This window comes from Mytilus trossulus, chromosome 4 (assembly GCF_036588685.1).
Source record: "Mytilus trossulus isolate FHL-02 chromosome 4, PNRI_Mtr1.1.1.hap1, whole genome shotgun sequence".
Lineage (NCBI taxonomy): Eukaryota > Metazoa > Mollusca > Bivalvia > Mytilida > Mytilidae > Mytilus > Mytilus trossulus.
In genome coordinates this window covers 86,704,302-86,721,884 of record NC_086376.1, presented here as the reverse complement: position 1 = coordinate 86,721,884, position 17,583 = coordinate 86,704,302, and the positions used below count along the sequence as shown (strand labels likewise).

Sequence of the window (17,583 nt, the reverse complement as noted above, 5' to 3'; positions counted from 1 at the left end):
GGCTTAAATTATGGTAAGCTTTGCAGTACAACAAGAAATGTTTTTCATCTTTAACAGATCCGTCATCGTAGAAAGTGCAAAATCGTTCATCAGAAGCCTCATTTCTAAATCGCCCAGTTTCAATGCGTAAAGGTAGAATACCACAGCGAAATCGTGCCATAACTGATCGTTCTTTATATAATAGTTCTTGAAAAACTGGTCATTATCGTGATATATGGACTGCCCACAGGACAGTGGTATTGACTAAGATAGTGATAATGAATGAGCCGAAGGCGAGGTCATTATCGCTGTCGCAATCAATACCACTGTCCAACGGGCAGTCCATGTATCACGACAATGACCAGTTTTTCAAGAACTATTATGTTTATTTCATTGAGGAACAAAAATACAAAAACATATAATAAACAATTAAACAACTTCAATATAATACTTAAAATAGGAACATGTTTTATAAAAGGTACATCTCTCTAAACAAGGAAACCACGCCCCACCGGTCATTAACAGAGAAACCACGCCCCAGCGGTCAGTATCAGACGGAAACCACACCCCAACGGTCATTATCAGACGGAAACCACGCCATACCGGTCATTAGCATGTAAAAGTTCGTTAACGACCGATTTTCTGGTCCGTTTTGTTCTGTTAATGACCAATGGAATTTATTACTGAAGAATAATGAATGTCATGTGACCCCTTTTTATCCAATAAGAGAATCTTATTCTCAACCGATATGAAATAATGTTTCTTAATGTTCATTTTGACGTAAAGTTTAGTCTCGTACTTCTGTTTAATAGTAATGTAAGTCCTTAATTTGGGGAGAGTAGTGATTTCACCAGTCCAATCGTTTTCACAGTATTCCATATTTTTTGTTTTAAAAAGTTCAATGTTGCATAAATTTACATATTCATAGAAACTGTCCATGTCCAAAAAAATCCTTCATCTGAGAGCTCTACTGGCCTGATTTATCATAGTTCCAAAGAAAAAGCTTTTTCGTTAGTCTATCATTGTCCATTTTTACAAGCCGATTCCATCTTTTCACCATAGAAATCCACCGTCTTAAAGTGGGCTGTAACCATCCTAGTTCACTATTTAGAGACACAACTGGTGCAAATCTGTGCAATCCCAAAAAATATCTAAATGCTCTTCAACTTTGTACTTGTTTGGCTTTATAAATATTTCGATTTGAGCGTCACGGATGAGTCTTATGTAGACGAAACGCGCGTCTGGCGTACTAAATTATAATCCTGGTACTTTTGATAACTAATGTACATCCTCAATGGAGTGGTATGTTTTATATCCCCAAACACCTGCACAATAATCAATGACTGGTACAACACACGACTCAAAAAGGGTTTCAAATGTTTTAAATGCAACATCCTTAAAATTGTTAATCTTTGATATCATCCCTCCTATGCCCGTCCTTTAGCTTTGCCTAATGTTTCGGTGGCGACACTAAAATCCATTTTATCATAGTAAATAATGCCAAGATATTTGTATTGACTTTCCAATCTTGAAATTAAAGTTGCTTTGTGGGACACGCTGTTTTCTAAAATGCATGACATTTGATTTTGAACAATCAACACTAAGTCTCCATCGTTGACACCATTAATACTTTTTCAATGCTCGTGTTTGTATTGTTTTACGTCTATCGTTTTGTTTTTGATATTATATGTTTTTTTGTTTTCTTATTTAGTAACAATCCGACTTGTTTGGATTTTAAACTACTTAATAAAAGTTCTCATTCTGATATGCCCTGTAACTAAACATGAGTAGGAACCCAAAACTAATAAATAAATAAAATAAATAACGTTTCACGTTTGCCAAATGAGACAACTCTCTACCAGAGACCAAATTGCATCGAAATGAACAACAAAAGCACACCGTGCGACCTTATGCATAGTTAGCTATAAAAGGCCCCGAAATGACAAATGTAAAATAATGCAAACGGAAATTTAAAAGCCCGATTTATGTACTAAACAACAGCAGCTTTCTGTCAACTTGTAGTGATAACATACATTTACAGGAGAAGAAAAAACAAATTAAGAAATTAAAAGCAGTGACAAAATGACAAATACTTCCGCGTCGTAATAAGTTCCTGTTAGAAAGATTAAGCTGAAAATGGAAATGTTTATTATATTTGTTTTACTCAGACTTCATCATTGCTTGATTAGTTTTAAAGAGCTGTTCTGTCGTAACGTTTCCAGAAAATGTGGTCATGCAAAAAATTTAATCTGTCATCTCATATAACAATGATTATATAATATACCAATCCTTTAACACTTTCAACAAAATTCAATTTATAACACTTTCCCTATATAACTCGAGGTCAACAAAATGAACACGAGAACTGCATTGTTAGTATTCAAATAGTGTTATACATATTCATTACTATAGTACATTTAGACAATTTAATTATCAATTGATGGTTTACAACTGTCAATTTTTAGCTTCTTAATTGAACTTAAATTAAGATTGCAACTCCTACATACAAAATTGACCTTGCATGATATTGGCTGTTCTGTTTAGGTTGTATATCAGGGCTTTTTTTCTAAAATACTTTCCTCAATCATTCTTGGTTTCATGCATCGCATGTATGCGTCATAAAATGTATCCAAAACCTACATTAATGCTTTAGTTTCATGCATGGCATGTTTGCGTAATAAAACGTATCCGAAACATACACCAATCTTATAATATCATACATGGTATGTATACGCAATAAAGTGTACCCAAAACATATACCAATCTTATGGTTTCATGAATCGCATGCATAGTACGTTATAAAGAGTATCCCAAACATACATCGATCTTTTGGTTTCATACATCGCATGCATATGTGATAAAAGGGTTTTCAAAACCTACATTAATCATTTGGTTTCATGCATCGCATGCATTAGTGATAACGGGTAAACTATCCAAAGCATACATCAATCTGGTGGTTGCATGCATATGTGATAAAGGGTTTCCAAAACATACAAACATTTTAGTTTCATGCATCGCATGTATATGTAATAAAGGTACCTATTCAAAAATATATACTATACGCATTTGAAAAAAGTTTATACCTTTGATGGATTCTTTAAAGTTTATTCACACTTTTTTTTTAAAGACTTGGGACGATATACTAAGAGCTTACCATGTTGTATCAACATTCGACTATGATTGAAGACCGTATGATACCCTCTAGATATATTTTGGTAATTTGTCGTTAACAGGATGTTATCTTATGAACACATACCTCATAATTAAAAAAAAATATAGTGTAAGTCATGCTGAATTATACTATCAAAAGATATGTCATTACATGCTTATATATTATAAAGTTGTAAAACATATATTATAGTATATACGTCAATATCATTTTCAGGTTATCATAACAATAAGATTTAAGCAAAAAGGTGAAACTCACGTGCAACCAAGTTGAAAAGGACTATAAATCCTGTTAGGTATCAAATTTGAAAAATGTCTACATATTTTCTTTTTTGTATACTTGGACAAGAAACAGAATAAAACACAGAACCGATGGAAGTAAAGTACTATAATCAGCTATAAATAAAGACTGATCTGACAAATAGATAGACAAGGGCAAGATAACTATGATGCATTATGTTTACAGAATTATTGCAATAATGATAGAGATTGTGTACGATCGCAGACATTTGACCAGAATCTGTCCAATATCTAGAATAATTAATAAAATAAAGATAACAAAATTCCCTTCTTGTTAAAGCACGTTTCTTAAAGTACTTCCTTAAATGGTAAAAATGTGTTACCAGCAGTTTACATTAATATAGATATCTATTTTCTGCATAGAATGCATTTTAAATCAAATTGGAATATTTCAGGTTTAAATCTCATTGAACTTCTGTAGACAAAAATTAGATTTACAAGAGGAGAAGTAATGATGCAAAAAAATAATTGAAAAATGAATGGTCCAATGGAGATTAAACGGAGAATATAAAGTAGTTTATTATAAGATTGATAGTATTGTCATATCAATCTTCGTTTCAATAGTCTAAACTAGTATCAAAACTATTCAAATTATGTGACAGTAGTTTACCAATGATCAGATACCGTAAATTGCTCTTGATACTAGTAATACAAATTGACTGAAAACGTAGGAAATCGCATGCACATGGTTACAAAAAAGAATCCGGTTTAGATATCTTTACATGATTTTAATCATGAATAAAAGGATTGAATGATTGATTATTGTCTACCTAAAGTCCGACCAGGAGTAACTATTTCATGCATATTCCAAACGACAATTAAGAGTATGTGTATGTCCTGCAAAACGGGTCGAGCGGATTTAAGAACTGTTACAGACTGCTACAGTTAAATGAAGACACGTTTCCTACGCTATATAGGGAAGATCTTTTTAAAATAAGTGTTTACAACCAATCTAATTGAAATTAAATCTCTCACTCGCTATTTTTTTTATTCTTGGTCGCTGCGTGGGAGATCTAACAACATCCCATTTGACAGGGCGTCAGAGCTCAAAATCGATTGTCCAATCAAAACAGTGCTCCCAAAATCTTCACTGTGAAGTAGACTGGCACAGTCAGTCGCAATTTTTATCGACTTCCGTAAAAGGGAAATAATTCATAACAACAAACTAAACAAAATGGTAGCCCCCAGTACAAATGTAACAAATGGCTTCGGGTGGATTGTCAACACCTAGACGACTTTATAGTCGATCTAACGTGTGTATTTTATGCAACTTTTCGTTTATTGTAACCGAAATTAATGAAAATGGACAAAAAATTGAGAAAAAACTGTTTCATGAAAAATATAAATTGACCACGGAAAGAGTAATCGCTATCCGAAAAGTTATCCCCGATTTTAAAACTGCTGATGACACAAACAATGGGGTGTGTAAGAAATGTTTCCGGCGGATTGAAAAGGTTAATCATTTAAGAGAAGAGGCAAAACGACACGAGGCGGACATTTTAAAGAGTCACTCAGCCGTTCAGAGTGTGTCTCACGTTTCAGACATTTCAAACAAAAGACTCCTAAGGTCTCCATCAACGCCAGATCCATCTAAAAAGAAAAACAAACAATTTCCGTCCATAGAATTTAGGCATTTAGTGCAAATTCCAAATTTGTTTGCACATACATCTACCCAGGTTCATGATGTTAGACCTCTGTATAGCCAACCTACCAACTTGCCAGACATGTCAGAAGCAACCATTGCACTGCCGCTTAAAATAATACCAACACAGACAAGCATTAAAATTGGTAAGTTTACAGTAACAACATACATTTACTTACTTTCTTTTAATATGTCATGTCAGTAGTTTCATGAATTTGGGGTTCATATGAAGAAAAAAAAAGGTATGGGGTTCATATGGAAAAAAAGTATTGTTTCATTGTAGAAATAGTATGAAATTAAGGAATGTACAGCCCAGTTCTTGCTGATTCCTTGGCTAATTTTGGCTATACATTTTTGTACTTTGGTTTGCTTCATGGTCAGTTCCATGTAACATGTTTATCAGCTCTGCATTATGTTTGTATAATTTATTGACCTTACAAATATTTTCATCTTGAGCTTGAGCACCACTGGAGAGACATTATTTATTTATGTAAATGCACATGGCACATACAAATTTGTAAACTGTTATGTTACAAATAAGGCTTACATTGTACAATTCTTGGTTGAATTGTTTCATGTTTTTCATGTCAATGCTTTTATTGGTTTGCTAATCATTGATGATTGTTGCCTATTACACCCTCTTCATTTGAACCTTGGTCATGTTGAGGGTTGTCTCATTGACAATCATACCTCAATTTCTTTTTTTTACTATTTGACAAACAAAATGTTTGTGTTAACTACAAATGTATATATATATCATCATCACCAGATAATGCACCAGATTTTAAATCTGCTAAGAGATCTCTTGGGTTTTATAACCAAGAAAAAGAGAACCAGAATTCATCTCTCAAGGACGGAACTGTCAAGGTTTAACAAAAAATGTTTTGTTTTTTGTTCAGCATGTTCAGTTTGATACATTTTTATGCAGCATTGTATGATTAAGTTTTCAAATTCATTCCAAATTTCTAAATTTGTTGACCATTTAAAGGATTTTATTTTTTTTTAATCAAATAATACATTGAGATAATAATGAGTTTAATAGCACAATGCATATGTATACATGTATACAGATACATGTATTTATATGAAAGTATGTTTTTCTTGTAACATAAGTTTTAATCTTTATAGATCAGATCTCTGAATTCAAAATAGATCTTACCTAATCATAACATGCTGCTTTTGTTATATAATGAGAAAAAAAAGTTTCGCAACACATTTTTGACCACACAACAATAGTCTTTGAATGAAAAAATATTGAAAAGAATTTAGTTGTATCATGTATGTTTAATTGTCTACCATAAACTTCCTTTACTTAGCTAACTCGTTTCTTCTTTTTGTCAAAAAAGTGTTAACATGTTAAGTTCATGTGTGCTTTAAGCAATATGCATGTTGTGATTTCCCCTTTCGTGGGAAAAATTTGGTTGATTATATAGGGAATCACTGAAGCATGACTGGAGCGGCCCCCCTTAGGTCAGTCAGCGCCCCCCCCCCCTTTACGAAAAGTCCTGGATTCGCCATTGATATAAACAAATAGAAAATGTCCTTAAAATAGGTACCTTAAATGTTGCAAAACCTTTTTTACTCAGTATAATTTATGTTTAAATTTAAAAATTCTGTTTTTTTGCATTTAGTTTAGTCATGAATGTAGAGTTGACAGTTGTCACATGCATGACATACATGTACTGTGTATCTGAATGATGTGTAACAGTTTATTGATTCAGAAAGTAGCAATCACAATCATCCAACAGATTAAGTGAAAGGATGTCATAGACAATCTGAGAAAGCATCACCATTTGCAATTTCAAAACATATAAACACACATGTACATTAAATCAATATATAGGACCTGATGATTTTTTTCGCCACAATTTTTTTCTCCGCAAAATGTGAAATGGCGCCAGTGGAAACCCTTGGGCCATACATTTTCAAAATGCATGACAATACACTTTTAGGTATATGCTTTTATATAAAAACAAAATAATTTTTTAACAATAAAAATCATATTCATAGATCTCGGCTATGATGTTTATATTGATTCATGGATATATCTAAAATAATTTATGTTAAAATTATTTATTACTATATATTCTCCTTTAGGTATCGATATACTATCCAAGTGGAAAGAAAACTTCAGTTATAACAGCAGAAGCTTATAAAACCATTTGCAGAGCTCTCGTAAGAGGAACTGATAATGTTAATATTGACCGAACAATTGTACAAACTTTATGCAAGTCTAACCCAATGCAAGTTGTACATGGAACTGCAGGGTTAATACAAGAAGAATGCAAGATAATCTGCAAGAGAGGCACCCAAACTTTATTTCAAAAGAAAGGCTATGATGATTTTTTCAAATTCAACTGGGACCATATGTACAATGAGTTAAAAATGATGTGCCCATCAATGCTGGCTATAATATCATCAATAGTTAGTGATATTCCACCTAGTGTTAATACCAAGCCTTTTATGCATTTAATGGTAACTGCTGCAATTGGATTACATGGACGATCACAAGAAATGTCAGCAATACAATACATGGTTGGATTTCTTTTGACTCATGGAGGCTGTACACAAAGAGTATGTTCTTCATTATTTCTTATACAAGTTAATGGTTAATGTATTCATTATTATAAGAATTGTACAATATTCACTCTCAGTTTTAGGGGCATATCATGATGTACTTGCTGCTGAACATGACATATATCCACAATTCCATCATCATTATAAAAAAAGAATCTTATATTTGGATCTGCAAAGATATATTTTTTTCTAAACACTAAGTAGCTATATCATTTGTCTAACATTCTAAAACTTTAGACATTAAAATATATAAAAACATCTACACAAGATACAGAGGTACAATGTACATGTAGTTCAATTAAAACAATGAACAAATTACATGTTTCTACTTTGTTGGGCACTTTTAAGAAAAGTGTCTTGTTACATATAAAAGTGACTGCTAATTATTGATAATAGTTACATTATTCTTGATACAAGAACATGATGGATACATTTAGTCATCAGTTTATACATGTCTTAGATGCATATATTTGTATTTAATTATTTTAGGCATCTATGCTACCTATTAACTATAATTTATTCATTTTTTTTTATAATTATAGGATATTGAAAGACTAGCGAAAATCGGAGTTTGTGTGCACCCACAGACAATTCATAATAAATTAGCAAGCTGGCAAGACAAACTTGACTTAGAAATACTGTCTATTCGAGATTCATGGGCAAATGGTGGAACTACAAAATACCAATTAATTGGAGATAACTGGGATAAAAACATCCTCCCATCTTACCGCACTTCTGATCAGAAAACACTTTCCTTACACTTGTTTAACATGTATGCCATTGTAGACAGAGTTCCAGCAGAAAATAATACAAGTGAAAGTTTCCTAGATGTGTCAGACCTTGACCTGTTAACATTCATTCCATCTTTAACAGAACAAAAACAATTGATGCAGGAACTCACTTTTATTTTTGCAACATCTGTTATTCAGAATGTGCCTCAGATTGGACGACTTTTCAAGAAAATATATCCAGAACATTTAAACCATACCTACAGTGACTATGCTGGATTAAAGACAGCCCAGGTATTTGTAACTCCTATTATTTTAATTATTAAACAACATACTTCATCAAACTATATCATTTGTTAAAGTGACTTTAAAGGTCAAATTTCTCTTCATCTGACTTAGACATAGGACCTCAAGATAAAAAAATACAGATAAAAATACCTTGTGGAGGTGGGGAAATTAACTTTTTCATTTTTTGACATATATAGACTCTTGATACATGTACATGTATTTGGCAAATGAATGTGATGTTTCATGTACCATTGAAGATATATAATAGTTTGTATGGGTATTTTACATTTCAACCTGTACATGATTTGTTTTCAATTTGTTCATGCCATTCATTATAATATATATATTGTTTTCAGTATCCTCTTGGAATATATGACTGTAATGAAAACAAGACACAGGAAGTCATTCAACTTTTAAAAGAACTGTCGGACAAGTATGTGCCATTGAAGGATGGTAAAATAGTAGAACCAGTCTTTTTTGGAGGTATGCATGTTTTATAATTCTTCTGGCACCTCCATTTCCTCAACCCTTTAAAATTGGTGCCATGATTTAGTCAATAGTGCTGAAAGTGGCATTAAACACCAACAACCAATCAACTAACTATTGACTTTTTCAGTTTCAAGGTCACATCAAATTTAACCTGTTCTTTCATCATGTCCTGAACAGTACAGTGACACTAAATTGTAAGCCAGGGATCTAAAAATTCTTATTGAAATTTTTTTTTTTTTTAAATTATTTATGAGCACATGCTTACAAATTCTACACTGGAACAATCAATATGTCTTTTCAATATGACCTACACACAACTATTTCGCAAAACAAATGATGTTGTAATTGACAATAGGCTTTACTCTTCTCCATTACAAATGATTAAGAATATTTTATTGTAAAATCTGAAAATTAAATCAATATTTATCATTTTAAAGGAGACAGACTAACAGATGAGCGAATACAGGGTGCTCAAAGTGCCATGGGCAATGCAGACACAGCAAAAGAAAAATTGGAAGGATTCATCTCTAAAACTGAGGATTTCCATAGGCTGATGAATTTCTTAGAGGTAAATTACTAAACCATTCTATATACTGGCATATATGTACATTTTGTATGTACTCCAACATGTTCAATTTTACTAATATGCTAATCTTTAAGCATTGCTTTGGGCATTAAAATTTACTTTTCTCTGTCTACATTAAGTAAAATATTAATTTCCATTTCTGGAAAACTAGATTTGTATAAAAATAAGGAGATATGGTATGATTGCCAATGAGACAACAATCCACAAATTTTTAAATGTGGATGAAAGCAATTATAGGCAAGCATATGGCCTTCAACAATGAGATAAACCCATACTGTATAGTAGTCTTTCCTCATGATCAATACTTTATGAAAAATCAGAAGATAAGCAGACCAGATATTTTAATGCGTACATTCAAGTATGTAATATTTAAAATGTATAGAATTCAAATAAGAACAATGACTACTACCCATAACTATTAACAGAATGTACCTTTACTGAAAAAAACCTATTTATTTAATTTGATGATCGACCTATGTTTGCAGGCTATACACAAGTTGACATACAACAGTGGAAGTGGAAATGACCCATGTACAGCCTACTACTATCGAAACCTACTCAATATGAGAAATGTGAAAGGCAAAGTTAAAAACTCTTATAGGCCATATAAGCTACTGTATTATACAATTTTGGATGCTGTTTTATTGTTAATGTTTTTCACATACTTCAACTTAGCTGATTTAGACTCAGACATCCCTATTCCAGAGAACTTTGAAGACATGGACAAAATAAAACAAATTGATTGGCTTGATACAATCTGTAGAAATATTCTTCAGCAATTCTTTTTTGAAAATAATGAAGACATATGTCATGCTGTTAGGGAAGTTCTGTCAGATCCAGAGCATGAAGTGAATTATTGGACTGCAAACCTTGAAGATGGACATGTGAAATGTCATTTTTGTGCAAGGACATATACTTATGTTGGCTCATTAAAGTCCCATGAAATGAAAGTACACGGTGTTCAAATAAAAAAAGAAAAGAAAAAAGCTACTGTAAAAGATCAAGATCAGCTACAAGACTATATTTTGATGCTCTTTAAACTAACACTCCTTCATAAAAACCTTGACACTGCAGTTGACATGGGAGATGGTGAGAGATGTGTAAGATCAACCAAGTATGAATTGCCCATTTATAACAAAACTAACAAAGTGAAATATGTTATTGCTTCTGTACACTTAACAAGTTTAATATCAGGTGTTCTTCCTGGTGATCAGTCTCAAAGCTTGATATCAAACAGATTTGTGAATGTACAGGGTGGTAAAAATAATAATATAGCTCTTGATGAGCATTTAGAAATGCTCAATCGTGACAGCAAGATCACTTGTACTGGACACCAAACGAAAGAAAGCATCATCAAACATTCTAAGGAATATGCTCACTTAATCAACTACATAAAGTATTTCGAGCTTATCAGCGGTACTAGAAAACGCAAGGGATTTCATCACTTGCCATCTTATTGTAAGGATGTGAGAAAAGTTGCTAAGGACTTATTGGAACACAGTGCACTTAAACATACAATCAATCGTAAATTAAAATGTAAAGACTTAAAAATTGACAGAAATCCGTTTGAAAATTGTGTGTCAGGACTGTCATCTATGATTCATCGTCATAAACCGCCAACTCCATTTCGTCGTTTACGTGACAAGCATATTTAGTAGTTGTGTGATACCGTGTCTTAGTGTAGTATTTTCTCACTGGCTATATATAGCTATTAAACCATGCCTTATCCTTGTCAAACTCTACATCTAGTCTCTGGTGGAACTTTTCTCATTGGCAATCAAACCAAATCATGCAAATCTTATTTCGTATAAAGATCAATTTATATATACAAGACCTTCTCACAAGCAGACATGTGCTTAAAATGTGTGAATATCAAGTTGGCTAGGAGCTCTATCAACCTCTTGTTTACTATGCTTTGTTTGTCTCTAAATAAAATTTACTTGCTTAAACTTACTTCTGAGTATTCACTATTCATGCTACATGTATTATAATTTACTGATATAATTATTGTCTTGCAAATGAATAATATGAGATCTGATGTATATGTCAACGAGACAGCAACCCAATTATAACAAGAGTGGACACACTAAAATGTCTCACCTTTTCTAGTGTTCTCAATTGAATTAATGTTGATAAGTTTTTTCTAAAAGCATTGATTAAATTCAATGTTCACATGTTTAAGGTGAAATAAACAATCACAGGCTGAACAATCATTCCAAACACCAAATTCAGTTAGCCTATTGCTAAAAGTATCTTAGAAACAAACCTAATCAAAAAATTTTAACTTTGACCAATGAACCATGAAATGAGGTCAAGGTAAGATACATCTTACTATTATTCAATACACAACTATAAATAACTTATAATATCTGAAAAACTATCCCATTTAAAACTTAATATTGACCAACCACGAAAATTAGATCAGAGTCAAATAATACCTGCCAGACAGATGTAAACATCTTACAATTATTCTATACACCAAATGAAGTTCTATCCCTATTGTATCTGGAAAACAGACTAAATCATATCAATGAACCATGAAATAAGGTCAAGGTAAGATGAAGCATACCAGACATATTTACATGTATACACATTACATTATGATTCATTCCATAGATTGTAAACCAAATAAAGTTCTTGTATTCCTAGCTTATAGTATATCAAATAAAAAAACAAACAGCATTGACCAATGAAACAATGAAAATGAGGCGTCAGGTAGGTGATCGTTGGCAGCGTAAGCTCTCAAGCTTAGTGTTTCAGTAGTAGAAGACCTGGATGCTTCATACTTTGTATATAGATGTTACAAACTTTTTGTCTGTCTTATGACAAACATCCTAAACTTAAGGTCTCATTATATATCAACTTATCAAGCTGTATATTGTCCTGAGGTTGAGCCTCTCAAAATTGTTGATAAATTTAACACAAAACTTTCAACAAATTCTTCAAATGAAAATAAAACACAAAAACTCAACATTGGCCAATGAACCATGAAAATGAGGTCAAAGGAAGACGTGTGATACCGGCTAGACAGACATTTTCAGTGGTTGTCTTTTGTTAGTGTGTTTCATATATGTTTCTCGCTTCTTGTTTTGTAAATAGATTAGACTGTTTAGATTTTCTGTTTGAATTGTGTTACACTGGTTATTTTGGGGCCCTTTATAGCTTACTGTTCGATGTGAGCTTTTGCTCCGTGTTGAAGGCCGTACTTTGACCTATAACTGTTTTAACTTTTTATACATTGTTACTTGGATGGAGAGTTGTCTCATTGGCACTTATACCGCATCTTCTTATTTATATGTACACCTTTTTGTGCTTACAATCATTCCATATTCCACATATAGTTGACCTACTGCTAAATAGTATTTAAGATATAACTTGAACCTTAAGCTTGAAGCGAGGTTCTGACAGACATGTATCTAGTCGTTTTAAGGTACCCATCTGAATGCTGACATGAAGCTTGATACAAAATTTCAGGAAGTTGCTGAGAGTGGCACAAAATTTTAAGGGACAGATATATCAGTGAACTTTCTTTTGGAAAGGTGGTTTAATTACAACAGGTGCCTAGATATGAAAAGTTGCTGGCTGTCTCATTGGTAATGATAACCATTTTCCTTTTTCCATTTAGATACAACAGAAAGGCAAATGAATTTATCTGTCTCATTGGCATTGTCACACTCATACAACTCATTTGACCAAACAGTAAATTATATGCGGTTAACTTTGGAAAAAAATGGCTTTATTTACATGATTTATTTACTACTTTTGTCAATTCATATTCTTTTTTAATCATCACAAATGTCTAGATCTGGTAGTCCCATTAGTTCAGCTTCATACTCAGCCCAGTCATAACTTTCTGTGTTGGAATCAGATTCACTTTCACTTATATTTGATGTGTCTGTGAACATTATTTCAACTGGTAAAGATTCACATATTCCACAACTACATTTTAAAGCACAAAGATCACAACATGTGTGGCTGGTTTCTACACTTCTCAATTTATCCATGTCGGATTTCTTTAAGAAAGGTTGAAGTAAAGCTGTTCTGCGGCAATCTTTACTGCTGTACACTTGTTTAACGTCTACATCAACATGCCTACTGTTGTAAGAATTGTACAGAATTAGTCCCAAAGAAGGTTTACCATTTCTTCCAGCTCTACCCATTTGCTGAATAAGATCAAGTGTGGTTTTCGGTGCACCATACAAAATAATGTTTTGGCAGTCACAGATGTCAACACCCATGCCCAGTGCTGAGGTGGCTACGATAATTCGTAAAGAACTATCTGGCTTTTTAAGTTCCGTTAAAATCTTGTCTTTTCTTGATGTTGTACTCTCTGAATGATACATATCAATGTATCCAATATAACTAGGGAGTTCATTTGAAATATATTTATACATTTTAGAAACGTCTATAATTGATGTACAATAAATTAATGTTTTAGGAAAATTTTCCTTCTCTTTATGCAAGCCATCTATAAGCCAGCACATAGCTATCTCCAGTTCAGTGTTAACTTTATTGACCACAATCTTAATGTTTTCCTTGTTTGGTGACATTGTAATGTCAGTCACATCTGGGCTTAGGTTTAGGGCATTCATTACACGCTTTCTTATTTTTAATGTACATGTTGCACTTAATGCGAGAACACTGGCAGTGGGACATATGGATCTAATTTCTCCTATGTGCTGGAACCATTTTCTGAATGCTGGTTTCCCATCAATATCTTCTCCCCTGAAATACAAATTTAGATAATTTAGCAACAGATATGTATAGTTTGTTCTTATTTCATAATGCAGTTAAAACATTGCACCAGGCTAGGGGAGGGTTTTGCAACAACAAACATGTTAACTCCATCTTAACTCCCACGCAGCGACCAAGAATAAAAAAAATAGCGAGTGAGAGATTTAATTTCAATTAGATTGTGTTTACAACATACCATTAAGAAAGTTCCTTTAAGGGTTCTATAATGTGTTCAGAACAAGGAATTTTCCCTATAACGTTCCGTTTCTGGTTGAACGTATCGGTGTGTGTATATGTTCCAGACCGTATGAGTATTTTGACCGTACGCGTACGGTCTGGACCGTATGCGTACTTTTTCAAAATACTCACACGGTCGGACCGTACGCGTACGGTCCGACTAATATTAAAAAGTTGGTAAAGTTTATTAGATGCAAATGCATATAACAGATCAACATAACTTAACTCTTAAGTGAATATATAAAAGTTCAATGGTAATTAAAATAAACACTTTATATTTTAACTATTTAAAAAACTCACGCTTATTTAATATATTATTCTCTAGTATTTAGCATGTCGATCAATAATACATTTATTGAATAATGATCACTGAATTTGAAGTTATCGGAAGTAAATATAATGTGGGAGGCCAATTTAGCAACTTAACAAAGAAACTCCAAATGCAAAGGAACATGCATGAACTGCAAACATGAAAATGTAAATAATATTACGCTACTTGTAGTAGTAAATGTCACCTCGGGCGAGAGTACCAAAATAGGATTCAGATATACAATTAAACAAATATTTAATTTCAATTGTTCGTTTGTTCATTTTATCCATCTAATTGTAATAATATCAATTTGTAAAACTAAAAATAAATATATAATGTTTGTTTAAATATAACCAATATGATCTAATAACATGTATGGTCAGCTCGTACTGGACCATACGCGTATACTCATACGGTCCGACCGTACGCGTATTGTCTGACCGTACGAGTATACGTATTCGATCCGGACCGTACGCGTACGGTCCAAATACTCATATGGTCTGGAACATATACATCCACCACACCTAAACGGACATCACTCTTTAGCATGTTCTTTACTGCTGAATGTAAAAAGTCCACTTACCATCTATTAGAATCATCGATACAATGAGATGTGGTTTTTATTTTAAGGTTGACATAAACCATAGGCACGCAATAACCAAACGATAAAAAAAAAACAACAACTAACTGTTTATGTCATAAGAAAACCACTGAATGGGTTATTTACTTAACATAATGATTTTTTTTTCATGTTCAGTTGCACACGTTCTCAATCTGAAGTTAAAGAAGATATATGTTCAAGACTGGCTACGGTTATAGACACTTCAAGTTATAAAACAACAGAAATATATCATGCTTAAAATGCAGTTAGTCTTTCTTTAGACTTTTTAATTATAAGAAAAACATTTATAAAGGAGTTAGGAAGTCCTAAACAGGCGATTACATAATGCGCCAATCCTTCAACATATCAGTTTAATTCAATATTCATCTTTCATTTCAACAGATTCGTATAAGTAGGACAACCTCGTGTTCAGAAAAATTTAAGTGGAAAATTTTAGTTTATTGTGTCAATATAGAAAAAATGGAATTTTAAATGAAAATTTTGTGAACTTTTCATGAAAGTATCTGAGACACTTAATAGAATTATTCTTAAACGTTTTGTTGCATAACACATTTATCTGAAATATGCATCACAAAAGGGAGAATGAAAAGTGTAATAACTGTGTTATATTTGGTTTCTGATAGATTTCAATGAAATGACTATACTTCAGTGCAGGAGTGTTAGCTTCAAGATCAAAATCAAGAGAAAGATTTATCATTTATAATCTTAACTATAAACCCTGAAATAACAAAAGTAAATTATATTGTTCATCTCACGCAAAATTCTTTCATTGTATGCAAAACTGCAAACATAGTCTAATTTAGAGATATCGTCTATGATATTAAAATTAGTGCTAACTTAAAGTTAACTGAAGGTCTTACCCCAAATAAAATATATTTTCTTCAAGATGGCTAATTTTTTTTCAATAGAAAATATTTCGGCATGAACAGCTTTGTACAAGTCCTCTTGAAGTGGTTTTTGTTTTTGTTTTGGGGTAAGACCTTAAGTAAACCTAGCTCTTATTTTAATATCATAGTCGAAATACCCAAATTATGCTACTTTGCTTTTTTGCATTAACTGCAAGAAGTTTGTATGAAATCAACAATGAAATTTTACTGAAAACGGCTTACTCACAACTAATTCTACCCAAAACTATAGTTAAAATTATTAATTTAGGCCATGTTCATCAATTTCAACATTTTATAACATAATTAATGAAAAACCTATTCGATATTTCTGAACTGAAGCGTCTAGATTATACAATCCTTTTCATTTATCAATAAATTGAACTAACCTTTTTTGAAAGGATTGACACATTCTACTTTTAAATTAACAGTTTCGGAGGTCAAATAATGGCTCTTATAAAAAAAAAGTAACTTTACTTGTTGAGCATATTCTGGCTAGTTCTTTAAACGTAATTCGTTATTGTAGCTTACAGTTTGACGATTAATATAGTAACAACTAAATTAAAAAATAATAGTGAAAAGTCAAAAGGTTGAATTAAGACAAATTCAGATGGAACTAAATCTATCTCAATCTATAATTACTACAACCCTCTTGTTAACTCACGTGAACCTGTAGTGTAATAGTATCACCAAAAGAATCAAGTCCTTAATTTTGAACATTACAAAAAGGCTAAGCAAACATCTGTACGCTCAATTTCATGCAAGTATTTGTTTGTTGCTGTACATTTAGATTGATATAGTTTCGGATTCCCTACTGACAATGGCACCACATAACATTGATTTTTTAAATGGTCGAATTTCAATGATGAAGAAGGAATCATTGGTTAAAACTTAAAACACATACATAAATTCAGACAAAATTGACCATTTAGAAGGTAAAAAAACTAATAAAATTTTACTCATCTTTTGTTTAAAAAAACAACATTCTTGCAGGCGTTTTAAGTTAAACACGTCAACTGCAAACAGCTGATAAAGTATG

General features: G+C 32.3%; 2 protein-coding genes across 2 annotated transcripts; one reads left to right on the top strand and one right to left on the bottom strand.

The window, feature by feature from the left end:
* The first annotated feature begins 5,070 nt into the window (after nt 1-5,070).
* LOC134716217 (uncharacterized) lies at nt 5,071-11,681 on the top strand. The gene is made up of 6 exons (XM_063579071.1): nt 5,071-5,235; nt 7,187-7,663; nt 8,209-8,688; nt 9,039-9,165; nt 9,609-9,739; nt 10,243-11,681. The coding sequence occupies exons 2-6, from the start codon at nt 7,331-7,333 to the stop codon at nt 11,410-11,412; spliced, it is 2,241 nt and encodes a 746-aa protein (XP_063435141.1). The 5' UTR covers nt 5,071-5,235; nt 7,187-7,330; the 3' UTR covers nt 11,413-11,681.
* Nucleotides 11,682-13,471: 1,790 nt separating this feature from the next.
* On the bottom strand, nt 13,472-15,683 carry LOC134716876 (probable ATP-dependent DNA helicase RecS). Its single transcript, XM_063579890.1, has 2 exons — nt 15,622-15,683; nt 13,472-14,482 (listed from the first exon to the last, which is right to left on the bottom strand). The coding sequence occupies exons 1-2, from the start codon at nt 15,681-15,683 to the stop codon at nt 13,540-13,542; spliced, it is 1,005 nt and encodes a 334-aa protein (XP_063435960.1). The 3' UTR covers nt 13,472-13,539.
* Nucleotides 15,684-17,583: the final 1,900 nt, after the last annotated feature.

What these genes read in the sequence shown, in the direction of transcription:
- LOC134716217 (XM_063579071.1), top strand. Translation starts at nt 7,331, where the DNA reads ATGCAAGTTGTACATGGAACTGCAGGGTTAATACAAGAAGAATGCAAG. An exon ending in CTGGATTAAAGACAGCCCAG is followed by an intron (nt 8,689 to 9,038) that starts GTATTTGTAACT and finishes TATTGTTTTCAG; the next exon opens with TATCCTCTTGGAATATATGA. An exon ending in GGCTGATGAATTTCTTAGAG is followed by an intron (nt 9,740 to 10,242) that starts GTAAATTACTAA and finishes CTATGTTTGCAG; the next exon opens with GCTATACACAAGTTGACATA.
- LOC134716876 (XM_063579890.1), bottom strand. Translation starts at nt 15,683, where the DNA reads ATGGTTTATGTCAACCTTAAAATAAAAACCACATCTCATTGTATCGAT. An exon ending in ATCGATGATTCTAATAGATG is followed by an intron (nt 14,483 to 15,621) that starts GTAAGTGGACTT and finishes TTTGTATTTCAG; the next exon opens with GGGAGAAGATATTGATGGGA.